Source organism: Medicago sativa, chromosome 7, assembly GCF_051527215.1.
Source record: "Medicago sativa cultivar Bolivia chromosome 7, Bolivia_mono, whole genome shotgun sequence".
NCBI lineage: Eukaryota > Viridiplantae > Streptophyta > Magnoliopsida > Fabales > Fabaceae > Medicago > Medicago sativa.
The window spans coordinates 75,928,520-75,942,230 of NC_140755.1; the positions used below are offsets into that span (position 1 = coordinate 75,928,520).

The 13,711-nt window shown below is 32.3% G+C and overlaps 1 protein-coding gene and 1 pseudogene across 3 annotated transcripts; both read right to left on the reverse strand.

Annotated features, from left to right (window-relative positions):
- Positions 1-7,845: 7,845 nt before the first annotated feature.
- LOC146908561 (sorbitol dehydrogenase-like) lies at positions 7,846-12,882 on the reverse strand. Of its 3 annotated transcripts, none has more exons than XM_085729867.1 (7): positions 12,347-12,882; positions 11,703-11,827; positions 11,182-11,388; positions 9,733-9,796; positions 9,537-9,647; positions 9,269-9,412; positions 7,846-9,006 (listed from the first exon to the last, which is right to left on the reverse strand). In XM_085729867.1, the coding sequence occupies exons 2-5, from the start codon at positions 11,703-11,705 to the stop codon at positions 9,634-9,636; spliced, it is 288 nt and encodes a 95-aa protein (XP_085585993.1). In that variant the 5' UTR covers positions 11,706-11,827; positions 12,347-12,882; the 3' UTR covers positions 7,846-9,006; positions 9,269-9,412; positions 9,537-9,633. The 3 variants fall into 3 exon arrangements, with proteins under 3 accessions (XP_085585993.1, XP_085585994.1, XP_085585992.1); XM_085729868.1 differs by having other exon boundaries at positions 11,182-11,393; XM_085729866.1 differs by having other exon boundaries at positions 11,182-11,418.
- Positions 8,678-9,433, reverse strand: LOC146908562 (ATPase 2, plasma membrane-type pseudogene; annotated as a pseudogene).
- Positions 12,883-13,711: the final 829 nt, after the last annotated feature.

Below are 13,711 nucleotides of genomic sequence, written 5' to 3' on the forward strand. Positions count from 1 at the left end.
GGGAAAGTTTGTGAGAATTTGAGAATTAGGGTTTTGAGAGAGATTTGATGATTAGATGATGAAAACTTGTTGAATTGATGTAGAAATTGTATGCAGTCCTTAGATAACCCATAGGATGATTATTGGATGTAGTTTTGAGGTTAAAACCATGAAATTGGATGAGATGTTGGTGAGTTTAAGAATTAGGGTTTAATAATTGTAATTGGTTGTTAATAGATTTGAGAACCCTTTGAATTTGCATACAGTAAGTTGATGAATAATTAGTGTTCTAATGATAGGTCAATCATAGAGTAATGATTAGGATCAAGTTTGGAGAGTATTGGATCGAAAAAGAAGTGGAAAAGATTTTCCCAAAGCGAAATCGCAGCTGAACTGCGATTTTGCTGTCAATATGCAAAATGCGTTTTTATTGTCTCAGTTTGACAAGTTTAAGTTCTGAACTGGGTTTAAGTGTAAACACAAAAGTTGTAGGTATGGATGTTAGCTTTCTAATGCCGTTGGTCTCATGTCAATAGGATTTATAGAGCTTGAGTTATGGTCAAATTACTGCATGTAGGTCACAGTGAATTTTTATGGACTTTCAGCACAACTTTTCCGAATTTAAAATAAAAACTGGTATTGATCGGTACAGAATTGGTCTTAGGCGTAAACATGAAAGTTTTAGATAATTTTGTTAGCTTTCTAGTGGCTTTGGTTTGACGTGAAAATAATGTTTGGTCTTTGAGTTATGATTAAAATACTACAGGGAGGTCTTAGCGAAATTGTACGGTGACAGCATTCTCTGTTTCATGTTTTTGCGTTTTGTTCATATGTTTCTGTTTTGAATTGATCTTTGTTCTAAACATGAAAGTTGTTGATAATTGTGATATATTTCCAGTAGCTTTGGTTTGACATGAAAATATGTTGTGGATAATTTATTATGTTTTTACAAAGATACATAGTGAATTATTGTCGATGTTTAAATACGATGTTATATGAAGTTGTTTATGATTGATGAATATGATGTTTTAAGATGTTGTTTATTATCATTTTGTTATATTATGATATGACATGAATTATTTATGTGATCCATATGTTGTCAAGATGTTAAGACGTTAAGATGATAAGAGTTGTTAAGTCGTCGAGTCGTTATGAAGTCATCAAGTTGTTAAGATGTTATGTTGTCAAGATATCAAGATGTTAGGATGTCATAGATGTTCATAAAGTTTCTAAGACGTAAGATGTTGAGTCCATGCATACTCATTTAAAGATGAGGGCTCATGCCCTGGAGCTTTTGCTCAACCACGACGATGGAGCTTTTGCTCAACCACGACGATGGAGCTTTTTGCTCAACCACGACGATGGAGCTTTTGCTCAACCACGACGATGAGGGCTTATGCCCTAGGAGTATATTTATGCTCAACCACGATGATGAGGGCTTATGCCCTAAAATGGTACCACATGCATTTGCATTTTCATGATGATCAAGGATGGTTTAAGACGTTAAGAGTTGCATAGTCGAGTCTAGATGCATTGTCAGGTCAAGTTGTTAAGATGTCAAGTTATCAAGATGTTAAGATGTTAAGATGTCAAGTTGATGAGCTATTAATGAAGTGCTTTATGAATGATTATGATGCTTAAGATGATGAATGATTATGATGTGTATGATGATTGATTACGAAGTTGCTTATGATGATTGATTATGAAGTTGTTTATGATAAGATGCTATGTGATTTATGATAAGATGCTATGTGATTTATGGTATGATGCTATGTGATTTATGATATGATGCTACATGTTTACTAATGATGATATGTGATGATGTATGTGATATTATTGATAATATAAGATGAAGTATATGACTAATATATGAAGAATAGTGACACTAGTTAAGAAAGTTTAAGTTGTTAGATATGATTAATGAATTATAAGATGTTTAAGTTGTTGAATGTACTTTATATGATTTATATGCTTTATATTATTGTTTGAGAAATCTCACCCCTCTGCTTGGAAATGTTGCTCTTCGTATGGGTAACTTGCAGGTAACCAGGATTAGTTGCGGTCGTGAGTGGACTCCTCACAAGTGTGTCTTAGGTGCTCTGATACGTAACGGGATGGGATTATGTCTTTACTTTCTGTTCTTTACGTATTACTTTATGAATCTTTCAAGAATTGATGTTGAACTAAGTTTTATGAAATTTTATATTGAGGCCCTTGTGCCAAAGATTATTTAAGTCGTCAAACTATTCCGCTGCGAAGTTTTAAAGATTATGTTGTTATATTTTTGAAGGATAAATTATTATTCCATTTACGTTTTTTTAAGAAATGTGACATTCCGTTTTATGATGAAAAACTCTGATTTTATTTAAGAAATTTTTACGTTGGGAAAACGGGGTGTTACAATTGGTATCAGAGCCTGGTTGGTCCGTTCGGCCAAGTAGAAGAGTCGTTGTGTCGTGTCGTCATGTTTTCTAGTTAGTAGTTATGTTTTATTATGCGATCATGTTTAACTGACTAACATTGATGTGGTTTTGTGATTTGTTTGAAGAAACAATAATTAAATTTATTTTCTCTTGTGCTTGAATTTCGAGGACGAAATTCTTTTGAGTTGGGGAGAGTTGTAATGCCCTCCTTTTTATTTAATTATTTTAATTAGTTTTAGAATATATTTATATGATTGGTATGATTTACATGATTTATGTGATATTTTCTTATGTTATATGTTGGTATTTACTAGCATAATATAATTGTTATTTGGTGTAGAAATATATTTGTTATTTGTTATAGATATATTTGTTATTTGGTGTAGAAATATATTTGTTATTTGTTATAGATATATTTGTTATTTGGTGTAGAAATATATTTGTTATTTGTTAGAGATATATTTGTTATTGGTGTATTATTATTATTAAGTGGGGGAGAGATATATTTAATTTAGAAATAAATAAGATTATGAGGAATAGAGTAGTTTTGAGGTGTAAGAGAAATAAGAAGGGGGTTAGAATAGAAAGAAGAATAAGTTGTTGGGCCAAAATAGATTTAGGAAGAGCGTTTAGTATTATAAATAGAGAAGCTTAGGTTAGAAAGAGTTTACCGGAAACCGCTTTTTGGAAAAGAGGAGAACAAGAAAGAAGAGAAGATGAGAGAAAAGTCAAGAGAAGATGAGAAGACCTTAGGAAAGAAGAACGCTGCCGCTGATTCAGGAATTAATCTAAGGTGAGGGTGAGACTATCTTGCATTAATATTAAGTTGTTAAATCATTAGATTGCATCTAACAAGTTGGGAAAAGTTTGTGAGAATTTGAGAATTAGGGTTTTGAGAGAGATTTGATGATTAGATGATGAAAACTTGTTGAATTGATGTAGAAATTGTATGCAGTCCTTAGATAACCCATAGGATGATTATTGGATGTAGTTTTGAGGTTAAAACCATGAAATTGGATGAGATGTTGGTGAGTTTAAGAATTAGGGTTTAATAATTGTAATTGGTTGTTAATAGATTTGAGAACCCTTTGAATTTGCATACAGTAAGTTGATGAATAATTAGTGTTCTAATGATAGGGCAATCATAGAGTAATGATTAGGATCAAGTTTGGAGAGTATTGGATCGAAAAAGAAGTGGAAAAGATTTTCCCAAAGCGAAATCGCAGCTGAACTGCGATTTTGCTGTCAATATGCAAAATGCGTTTTTATTGTCTCAGTTTGACAAGTTTAAGTTCCGAACTGGGTTTAAGTGTAAACACGAAAGTTGTAGGTATGGATGTTAGCTTTCTAATTCCGTTGGTCTCATGTCAATAGGATTTATAGAGCTTGAGTTATGGTCAAATTACTGCATGTAGGTCACAGTGAATTTTTATGGACTTTCAGCACAACTTTTCCGAATTTAAAATAAAAACTGGTATTGATCGGTACAGAATTGGTCTTAGGCGTAAACATGAAAGTTTTAGATAATTTTGTTAGCTTTCTAGTGGCTTTGGTTTGACGTGAAAATAATGTTTGGTCTTTGAGTTATGATTAAAATACTACAGGGAGGTCTTAGCGAAATTGTACGGTGACAGCATTCTCTGTTTCATGTACGGTGACACTAGTTAAGAAAGTTTAAGTTGTTAGATATGATTAATGAATTATAAGATGTTTAAGTTGTTGAATGTACTTTATATGATTTATATGCTTTATATTATTGTTTGAGAAATCTCACCCCTCTGCTTGGAAATGTTGCTCTTCGTATGGGTAACTTGCAGGTAACCAGGATTAGTTGCGGTCGTGAGTGGACTCCTCACAAGTGTGTCTTAGGTGCTCTGATACGTAACGGGATGGGATTATGTCTTTACTTTCTGTTCTTTACGTATTACTTTATAAATCTTTCAAGAATTGATGTTGAACTAAGTTTTATGAAATTTTATATTGAGGCCCTTGTGCCAAAGATTATTTAAGTCGTCAAACTATTCCGCTGCGAAGTTTTAAAGATTATGTTGTTATATTTTTGAAGGATAAATTATTATTCCATTTACGTTTTTTTTAAGAAATGTGACATTCCGTTTTATGATGAAAAACTCTGATTTTATTTAAGAAATTTTTACGTTGGGAAAACGGGGTGTTACACCCCCAAATCCAGCATGTTGCGGTGTTCCAAGGCAACCTCCATCCACATTGAGAATGATGCACGAGAAGTGTAAGCAATTCCACTTGATTAAACGCTCTGAATTAACAACAACGACATTCTTGGAGAAAGCATTTTTGATGACTTCTGCTCAATTTTAGATGTTGAAAGAGAGTCAGTTTGATGATCATACTTAGTTGTTCAGGCAAGTTAAGTTACGGTGTCTCAAAGCCTACCAAATACCAGCCGAGAAAAGATTAGATCGAGTAATTTTACTCTTAAATATACTTAAACTACTCTAAAGTAATATTTTACTCTTAAATCCATAATTTAAAGAGCTAAAAAACTAATTACAATTTTTAGTAAATATTTTTCTAAACCAAAATTTCTAAATAATATAGGTATAATTAAAATAAAAAATTCAAATTAAAAATAATATAACATATAGAAAAATGTGGAAAGACGAACACGTTAATACTCATCTTTCTGCTTGATAATATTAATAATAATGAAAATATACAAAACTATTTAAGGAAATTTTATATGAAAAAAATTTGTCACAAAATAATAATGAAAATATATAAACATTTTAGGAAATATCTTTATGAAAATTGATCGTCGTAAAATATCTTCTTTTTTTTTGTGAAGGACGTATAAAATATCCATTTTTTAGGGGATAAAATATCCATGTTTATCTCTTCAGAAAGATAAGGTCGAATGAGACACCCAAACATAGTTGGGGATTACCTATATCGATAAAAGCCGTGAAACACTAAATGAGGCGCCCAGAGCCAATATGAGCCCTCCAAGTAATCAAAAGGTTGTCCGCCTCTCGTGTCAATAGTGTATAAATGTCAAAACGTTCATACTAATGTTGCCAGTTGGAAATCCTCAAATAGAGCAACCACTGTATACACATTCTTATTTTCAAAAAAGCCTCAATACACCTAAGACCTTAGTGACTTGAATGTTGGAGTGTCTTTACAGGTACAATACTCCGCATTGAGGAAGAACCGCCGTCAAGTGTTGTATCATCTTCGTAGCATCCACTCCGGTTGTCTCTCCTAATTGTGTTCAAGATCAATGACGTCGTTCGTGGGGACAAATTTATCGAACATCGTTCCCTTCGAATCATTCGCACTCTCTAACTAACAAATATGCAATGATTGGAAAAGGTGGCAAAACAAACGGCTACTAAGTCTTGAACACTAGCGAGCATCACAGTTCACCCAACTCTATCGTTGTAAGGAGTAAGATCACCATCGATTCAGGCTGTCAAATGGGTTGACACAATCCAACCTACTCCAACCTAAGGGCCCGAATACATAAATGAATAAACCAATCTAACCCATCATTATCGGACTGCATTTCAATGCATTCGACCCGACCCACGTGGGTTAATGGATCTGGACGCCCCCGTCTCATTTTAACTTTTTGGTTTATCTACTCTTTTTTTTTTTATTTTACCAATTTGATGTGTTATTTCCTCACAATTATCAATTTGCTCGGATATGATTCAATGCAAGTGTCAATAATTTTTATATTAAAATTGGATATCACATTGAAGAAGCTCTTAGACTTTTAAAGAATGTGTATGGGCTTCTTAGATTAGGTTTTCCTCCCCCTTTGATTATTCATAGATTGAAGAAATATTTTGCAAGCGTCCCATAAAGCCATTGCTATAATTTTTTCTTGAAACAATAAGTGTGTGTATAACTATAAAATGTAAATATCTTGCAGATTATATTGTCAAAGCCTAACTAATAAAGTTTCTCCTTACTATGCATGAATACTTAAAATATTGGACGGTGAGTACCCGTCGTGCCATGCGCGCGGTCATCCACTTTCTCACGAGTCATGTTTTATCATAGTATAGTATAAGCTAGTTGCTACATTTATTCATTTCTCAAAATTCAAAACGATGTTTTAAAATTAGTCTAAATAATTGTAAAATAAAAATATTCTAATTGAATTCCAAACATCATGAGCTCTTCTCGTTACAAACATGCTGGCGACGTGACGTGATTAGTTCATCGTCTTGTAAGCTTCATTTTCATATTAGTTTTGATCAATAATTATTTACTAACGTTGAGTATATAGTTGTGCAACATATATCCAAACTTACAAAGTGTACGTAGTGAAGTGCCCCACCATCCCTTAATTTGTGATATTTATATTTATAAAAATATAGCATAAGTACAACGAAGATAAGAGACATGTTACCATACAAATATGGATATGCATGGTGCATATAAACAGCCAAGATTTTTAATACAGTTTTTAGAAGTCAAGCTCAAACATGTAATTGTCTAAAAAAACCGAAAACATATAATAGTGGATCCATATATGCTTATGCATGTATCTATTTGGCTAGGAATCTTTCTAGGTTTTTTCTAGGCCAAATATCATTTGCATTACAACCAATTAGTCTTTAAGCTTTTTCCTTACAAATTAGTGCTTTAAATCATAAAATATTTGTATTATTATCCTAATTTCATCAAACTCACTCAAAAAAGTGTTTATATAGATGTTTAATGTTAAGTTGGTTTGTCCAAATTCATTGCTCTCAAAACTAGAGCTCATAGGTGTGTTATTCGGTCTTGATTCAAAACAAAATTGACCGATACTTGATTTATAATATTGTTAATTATTTTATTTAAAAATTAAAAAATATTGTTAATCAAATATTTATATGTAAAATTAGGCTTGAAATTCAAAAACAAGAAGAAGAAAATTAAAATAAGTAATCATGTTTGATATCATAAGCACTTCTGGACCTACCATCTTAATGTTAAATGGTTTATAAGCACTTTTTAACGAAGTTAGCTGAAAATATGGATGACAGTGTAAATATTCTATGACTTAAAGAAGCAATTTGTAACAAAAAAAAAAAAACTTAAAGGACCAATTGATAACAAAAAAAAAACTTAAAGAACTAATATGTTATAAACATATAACTTAAAGGACCGCGGAGAGTATTTGACTTTTTTTTTTGTATATAAATAATTTTTGCCTAAACGAAGTAGAAAAATGGACACAACTTTTTCTTGGTTGATATAGAATAACAATTTAATAGCAATCATGGTTATGATAATATGCAATATTATTCGGACCATGAGGTGTGTGAAAATGTGCGGTCCTACAAAGCTCCATTTTTTAGAACACTAACTAGTTACAAACCCGTGCTTCGCACGGGTTAAATTTGCAGATTTTATAGAAATTTCGTTCCAAGGAAAAAGTGATCAAATTGCGGATAATAGTTGCATCTTTTTAGTAAATACCCGCCATTTAATCATAAAATCTTGATGCATTAGAAGAGCATATTACATTTTGAGAAAACAACATTATAATTTACATAATATTAACTGAAACCATTAAACCAACAAAATAGTTCTTGACGCCTCATTTGGAAAATACTAAGCAGAGGAGGAATTGAAATATTAGTTTCATATTATCGACAAAATGAACGTAGCATTCCCTTTAAACATGAGTTCTGTAGTCTTCATTGTTCTATAGAATGCATGAGCAGGCACAAAACCAGTATCCTACTGCTCAACGCCATATTTCCCTCATCTATTCATAACAGTTTCCACTCTGCAACAGAAAAAATCATGTAATGGTCTCAGGTTCATCTTCAAACATAACCGAATGATGCCATCAAAGATATAAGCCACAAATTCAAGTCAAAATAAACAACAGAAATGAGGACTATGCCAATATCTTATGAGAGCCATGCTTCTATGAATTGAGTGCTATTGAAGTTCAATTTTCAAATTGAAAGCATTTGCCTTGACCTTATCTGGGTTATGAATCAAGGACAAACTATTGCCCAAGCAAGGCTAGAATTGTTATACCAACTACGTTTCTTCTTTTCTGTTGAATTACTTTCGACAGAAAATATTCATGAATCATATTTATAAAACCTAGAAGGAATCATTGGATGGTAGTTGCAAAAAGACACGATAAATAATTGTAAGAAACTGTTATAATATTGTTCAAATTACTTCAATACTGGAAGAAATTGCTTTGAAAGAAAAAACCATCAATGTAGACCTAGAAGCACTTCTTCAGGAAAGCATAAAGCAGAATGAAAGGTTTACTATAGAAGAGAGATTGTTAACACAGATATATATGAAAAAGCCAGCTGAAGTGTGCAACTTGCAGAGAGTAACAGACCAGATATCTGACATTTCATTTCCTCAATGGCTATCATTCTCTTCGTGATAGCACCTTGCTGAGACAACCTATGTGAACCAGTAGCTATTGTAACTGACAAAACTGTTGGCATTGCAATAGGAATTCCTCCAATCAGAAGCACCAATAGATTGTCAATTCCACTCCTATACTTGCGGCACTGAATAGGATACATGACAACAATCTCGATGATCATTCCCAAAGCAATTGAGCAAATGCAGAAGTTACCGATGGCTGTCAACACATGATCATAGCCATGGACATAAAATTGCAGTTTAGTACTAAAAGTGCAACAAAAATAAGCAAAAGAAAAATCATATTAAAGAAACATTAGAATCACATTTCGACGTCGATCCAACTTTTTTGATATATTAAGCAAAATACACTTATGTACTAATTTTTCGTCATTAATTCAACCTTTTTTAGTAGTGATCAGCATATATTAATGAACAAATTTTGCAACATTATTGAAGTCAGAAGAATAAGAGTTAAGTACCTTTTGGAAATGACCAATTTGGTTAGTGCTGTCGACCAAATGAGCAGCCTTACCAAAGAAGATGTGCACACCAGTAGAAATTACAATAGCCTCGAGTTCTCCTTGCTTTACAGTAGAGCCGGAGTAGACTTCATGACCAGGGTTCTTGGTAAACAATTCATGCATCACCAATTTTAGTCAATTTTACAAACACAAAAATAATACCTGGCGATTCTCATCATGTTCGATGAAACTAATTGCCTTTAATTAAACATCAAAAAGAAAATACCTAGCGATTGTGCACATATTCCAAGTATAAAGGCACATGAGGATAGTCAAAATGTTTCTCATTAACCTTAGTAGAAGCTTTTTGAAAGGCTATAATATCACCATTTTATAACTGCATTCATGGAAAAAGAAATCAATAAAAAAGCCAATTATACTGTAACTTAGTGTGCACCAACTGGGTATGTACTAAATCTCACTTTCTTCAAATGTTAATTTCTTGTCAAGAGGCTCACACATGACATTTGGTTCAAACATAATCTCCTGCGCAACAATATGCATAATGAATTTGGTAACGCTAAATGATTATCAATCACTCAGAGATCAGAAGATTCAGATCCTGAAGATGCCATTAGAAAAGTTCCTCTCCCTTATGGTAAGTAATATGCAATGATAAATTTTCATAGAACACAATGCACTATTTGCCATTAATTACCAGCTAGCTTAGTTACTAAACATAAAAGGATGCACTAAAAATATAAATGTTTATGAAGTTATACATACAACAGATAAATAATTAATTACCAGCTAGCTTAGTTACTAAACATACATGTACAAATGATATAACTAAACAGGCAATCAATTTTCTATGTCATTAATTATGCCAAAAAACCATCTGTGTTAGAGTATTAGCATTTCATCAAACATCATACGTGCGTACAATTCTACAAAACCAATCCAAAAATTCAGTTTTGTTAGTAGACAGATTTCAACTTTGTCAATTTAATTAAAATATCAAACGACGTCCGAATTGACTAAACGAACATTCCTTGGAAAGCTTAGAATGCCAAGATTATAAATATAATTTTAGTTTTGGTGTTTAATTCTCCAATTTGTACAGTTTTCCTAAAGAACATGTACAGGTACAGAAACAGGGTATAAACTTTTACTCAACTTACAACATGAATTTCTCATACTTTACTCAATGAAATTCAACGATTCTTGAGCCTATTCTGTAGGTATTTTTGTCTACTTTACAAAGGTTCAAGTTTCACTCTCAAATGATCTATGTATAAAAATGTATGATCAATTTACTAACAGGGTAGCCAAGCTGCAAATTGCAGAATTTTCAATCTATTCTCTCTTTAACTTACTCAATTGATTCTACATATACTTTCTTAATCTAAGACATTATTACTATGATACAATGATATAACAGTATTATTCGCTAATAATATTAACTTTAACATCCTTGCCAAATTCAATCAAATGCATTTCTACACAAATTTTCAGCACTTTCCCACATATTATACTTTGAGCAATTCTTGTCATTTCAGTCCAACAAAAAACATATAGAAACATAGAAAATCAAGTAATAACAATAAAAAAATCAATGCATTCATTTGGGGGAATTTCTAATCATGCAAAACAACCTAATTTTTTTATGTTCTACCGCAGGAATCTAGTTTCGGATTCAACTTATAGAGAGAGCAGAAAAGTTAAAATACACGAAAGAAAATAGAAATGTGTTCAAATTCCACTACACTAAAGCGCTATAACACAACTACGGCTGCAATGTCATTTTTCAAATTTCAATATGCTATAGCCACTACTTGCAACATTGAAATTCATATTTTTAGATTTTTGTACTTCGAATTGGACATAACAAAGAACTATACTTTGAGAATTTATGGATTCTTTCAGCAGACTTGATTAGCGAGTGAGCCATGAACTGGTGGAGTAGCAAAAAACTTCATATCAAGGCATAGATTATATCGACCAAGTTTGCAATTATGACAACGCCAACAACTGATCCCAGGCTCGATTGTCACACGGTCACCTGTCACCAAAGTCTTTATCTGACCACCAACTTCTTCAATGATCCCAGCACACTCATGACCAATAACCATTGGTTCCTTAACTATAAAATCTGCACATCTTAGTGTCTGAAAGTAATAAACTAATCAATAAAAGACGATACTTTTTACTAAATAGATTATAGAACAAAGATAAATGCAGGATATAGCCCTTGAATCAAAATTGCAGATTATGTAGGAAACCATTTGGAGAAAAAAATCATTAAAACTCATCAAATCTAAATGTATCTTTTTTTTTTCTCATTGAATATTGAAATCAGATGTAACAGAAACATGCAAAAACCCTAAAATCATGAAAACAAAATATCAAAATCACCAACCAACAACAAAAAACGAAAGAGCCACGAACTCACCATGACTTATTCTAAACACTCTCAATAGATTATGCTCCAATTCAAAGCTCTTGCCATTGCTATCCCTTCAGCCCTCTTCTCTTCTCTTGCTCTTAAAACCATAGCTTCAGACATATGCTTCAGTCCTTGTAATTTCAATCCAGGCAGTGAACCGAATATTTTAACATGAACATTCCAACCACAATAGAGCAGATTTTTTATTCAACAACTGAAACTTGTAACTCAGTTTTCTCCATCATAACATAATTGAATTAAGCAATTCCAAAGCCTATTTCAAGTTAATTTATGTCTTCTTTCTAATGGTATAAGTCACATTTCAAACTGGTGCATGAACAGAGAGATATGACAGAACATTCCAACAACAACACTTCAGATTTTTACTTAAGCAGCTCAAACTTCTAACTCAATTTTCTCAGTCATAGAATAACATAATTAAGTTCTTCCAGAGCCTATTTCGTGTTAAATTTTGTCTATTTTCCAATGGTTCAATTTTCACTCAAAAACGATGCCAACACAAGTATTTATGACCGTTTTTCTGACAGTAGGTCTATACGAATTTTAACCAACATTTCTTAAAATTATACCATAACCAACTAACAAATCCTTCTCTATCTAATCAAATTCAAGTTTAAAAGAGAACTTACCATAACCTTCTGAATCAGATTAAGCGTATCTCCAGCTCATAGTTTCTGCCTTCTGCAAAACTTCAATTTCTCTACTCAACTCTCCAAAATCCAGCATTGACCCAAACTTTCAGTAATCCTTTTTCTGCAAATTTCTTGTTTCTATTGCCAAACCAAACCACAATGGATAAATATTCACACATACCTACCCACTCTTCCAGCAGCAGAACAACCAAACCCTAGCCTCATTCTTCCTTGTTTCTTACTTCTAATCATCAATTCAAGTCATAATCAGCACAACAACTTAATTGCTACTCTATAAACAATCTGATGGCAACAGTTCAAAACTTGTGAGCTTGTGGTTGAGTTCAGCTAGGAGGGAAAAGAGGAAAGGAAAGAAGAATTTTAATCCTGCATAAGGATTAAATTGTTCCAAGGATCAAGATTTGAAGCTTGCATGCTGATGGATTGGGGTGGAAGAAGGAGGGAAGGCGTGAGATGTTTAGAGAGAAGGAATAGAATATGATTTCTAGAGAGAGAGGAAGAGTAGAGAAAATGAGAGAAAAAATGTGGTTTGACATATATATATAATCCTTAGGTAAAATTACCAGTTTATCCTTCCTTAAAAAACATTTTTATATTAAATAAATAGTTAGTGGAAACAATGAGGTGGCACTAAAGAAAATGCACCAATAAGGAAATTACCTGAATGCCCCTAAAGTGCCTAAAATGAGGGCAAAAATGTAATTACCAAGGCCTTGTTTTGTTTAGAATAAGTTAGTAGATCACTTGTGTAGAAAAGACATTTTAAGTCCGTTTTATAGGACCTTTAAGCAAGTATCTTAAAATGTTTCAATATTGTAGTATGAGTGACACCTTTGGATTAGAATTAGGGATGAGAATAGGCCAGACCTGCCTACGACCTAGCCTACCACAGGCCAGACCAGGTCAGGCTTTTTTCTTAAACAGAGAAGGCCTAGGCTTTTTTAAAAGCCTATTTAGCTTAAAAGGTCAGGCCACACGCCATTCAAAAGGACTCTTAGGCCTATTAGGCCGGCCTATTTAAGCAAATATGAATGATATTATTTATTATTATATTATATTTTGTACGTTGAATTAAATAAAAATTTGTACTTTTTCAGTAATTTAAGCTTATTAATATACATTAATTTTTTTGTATATTTAAATGTATTATTATAAACTAGAATTGAAATATATATAATATATAGTCAAATTTCCTAAAAGCTCATGTTGATTATCAAAACAGAGTTTAATCTAATTGATAAATTAGTTCGCTAGTCTATTTAAACTTAGATCGCATTGTTTATTTAAAGATGTTCATATGAGATAGGCCTTTAAATAGGCTTGCAGACCACATCAGGCTTT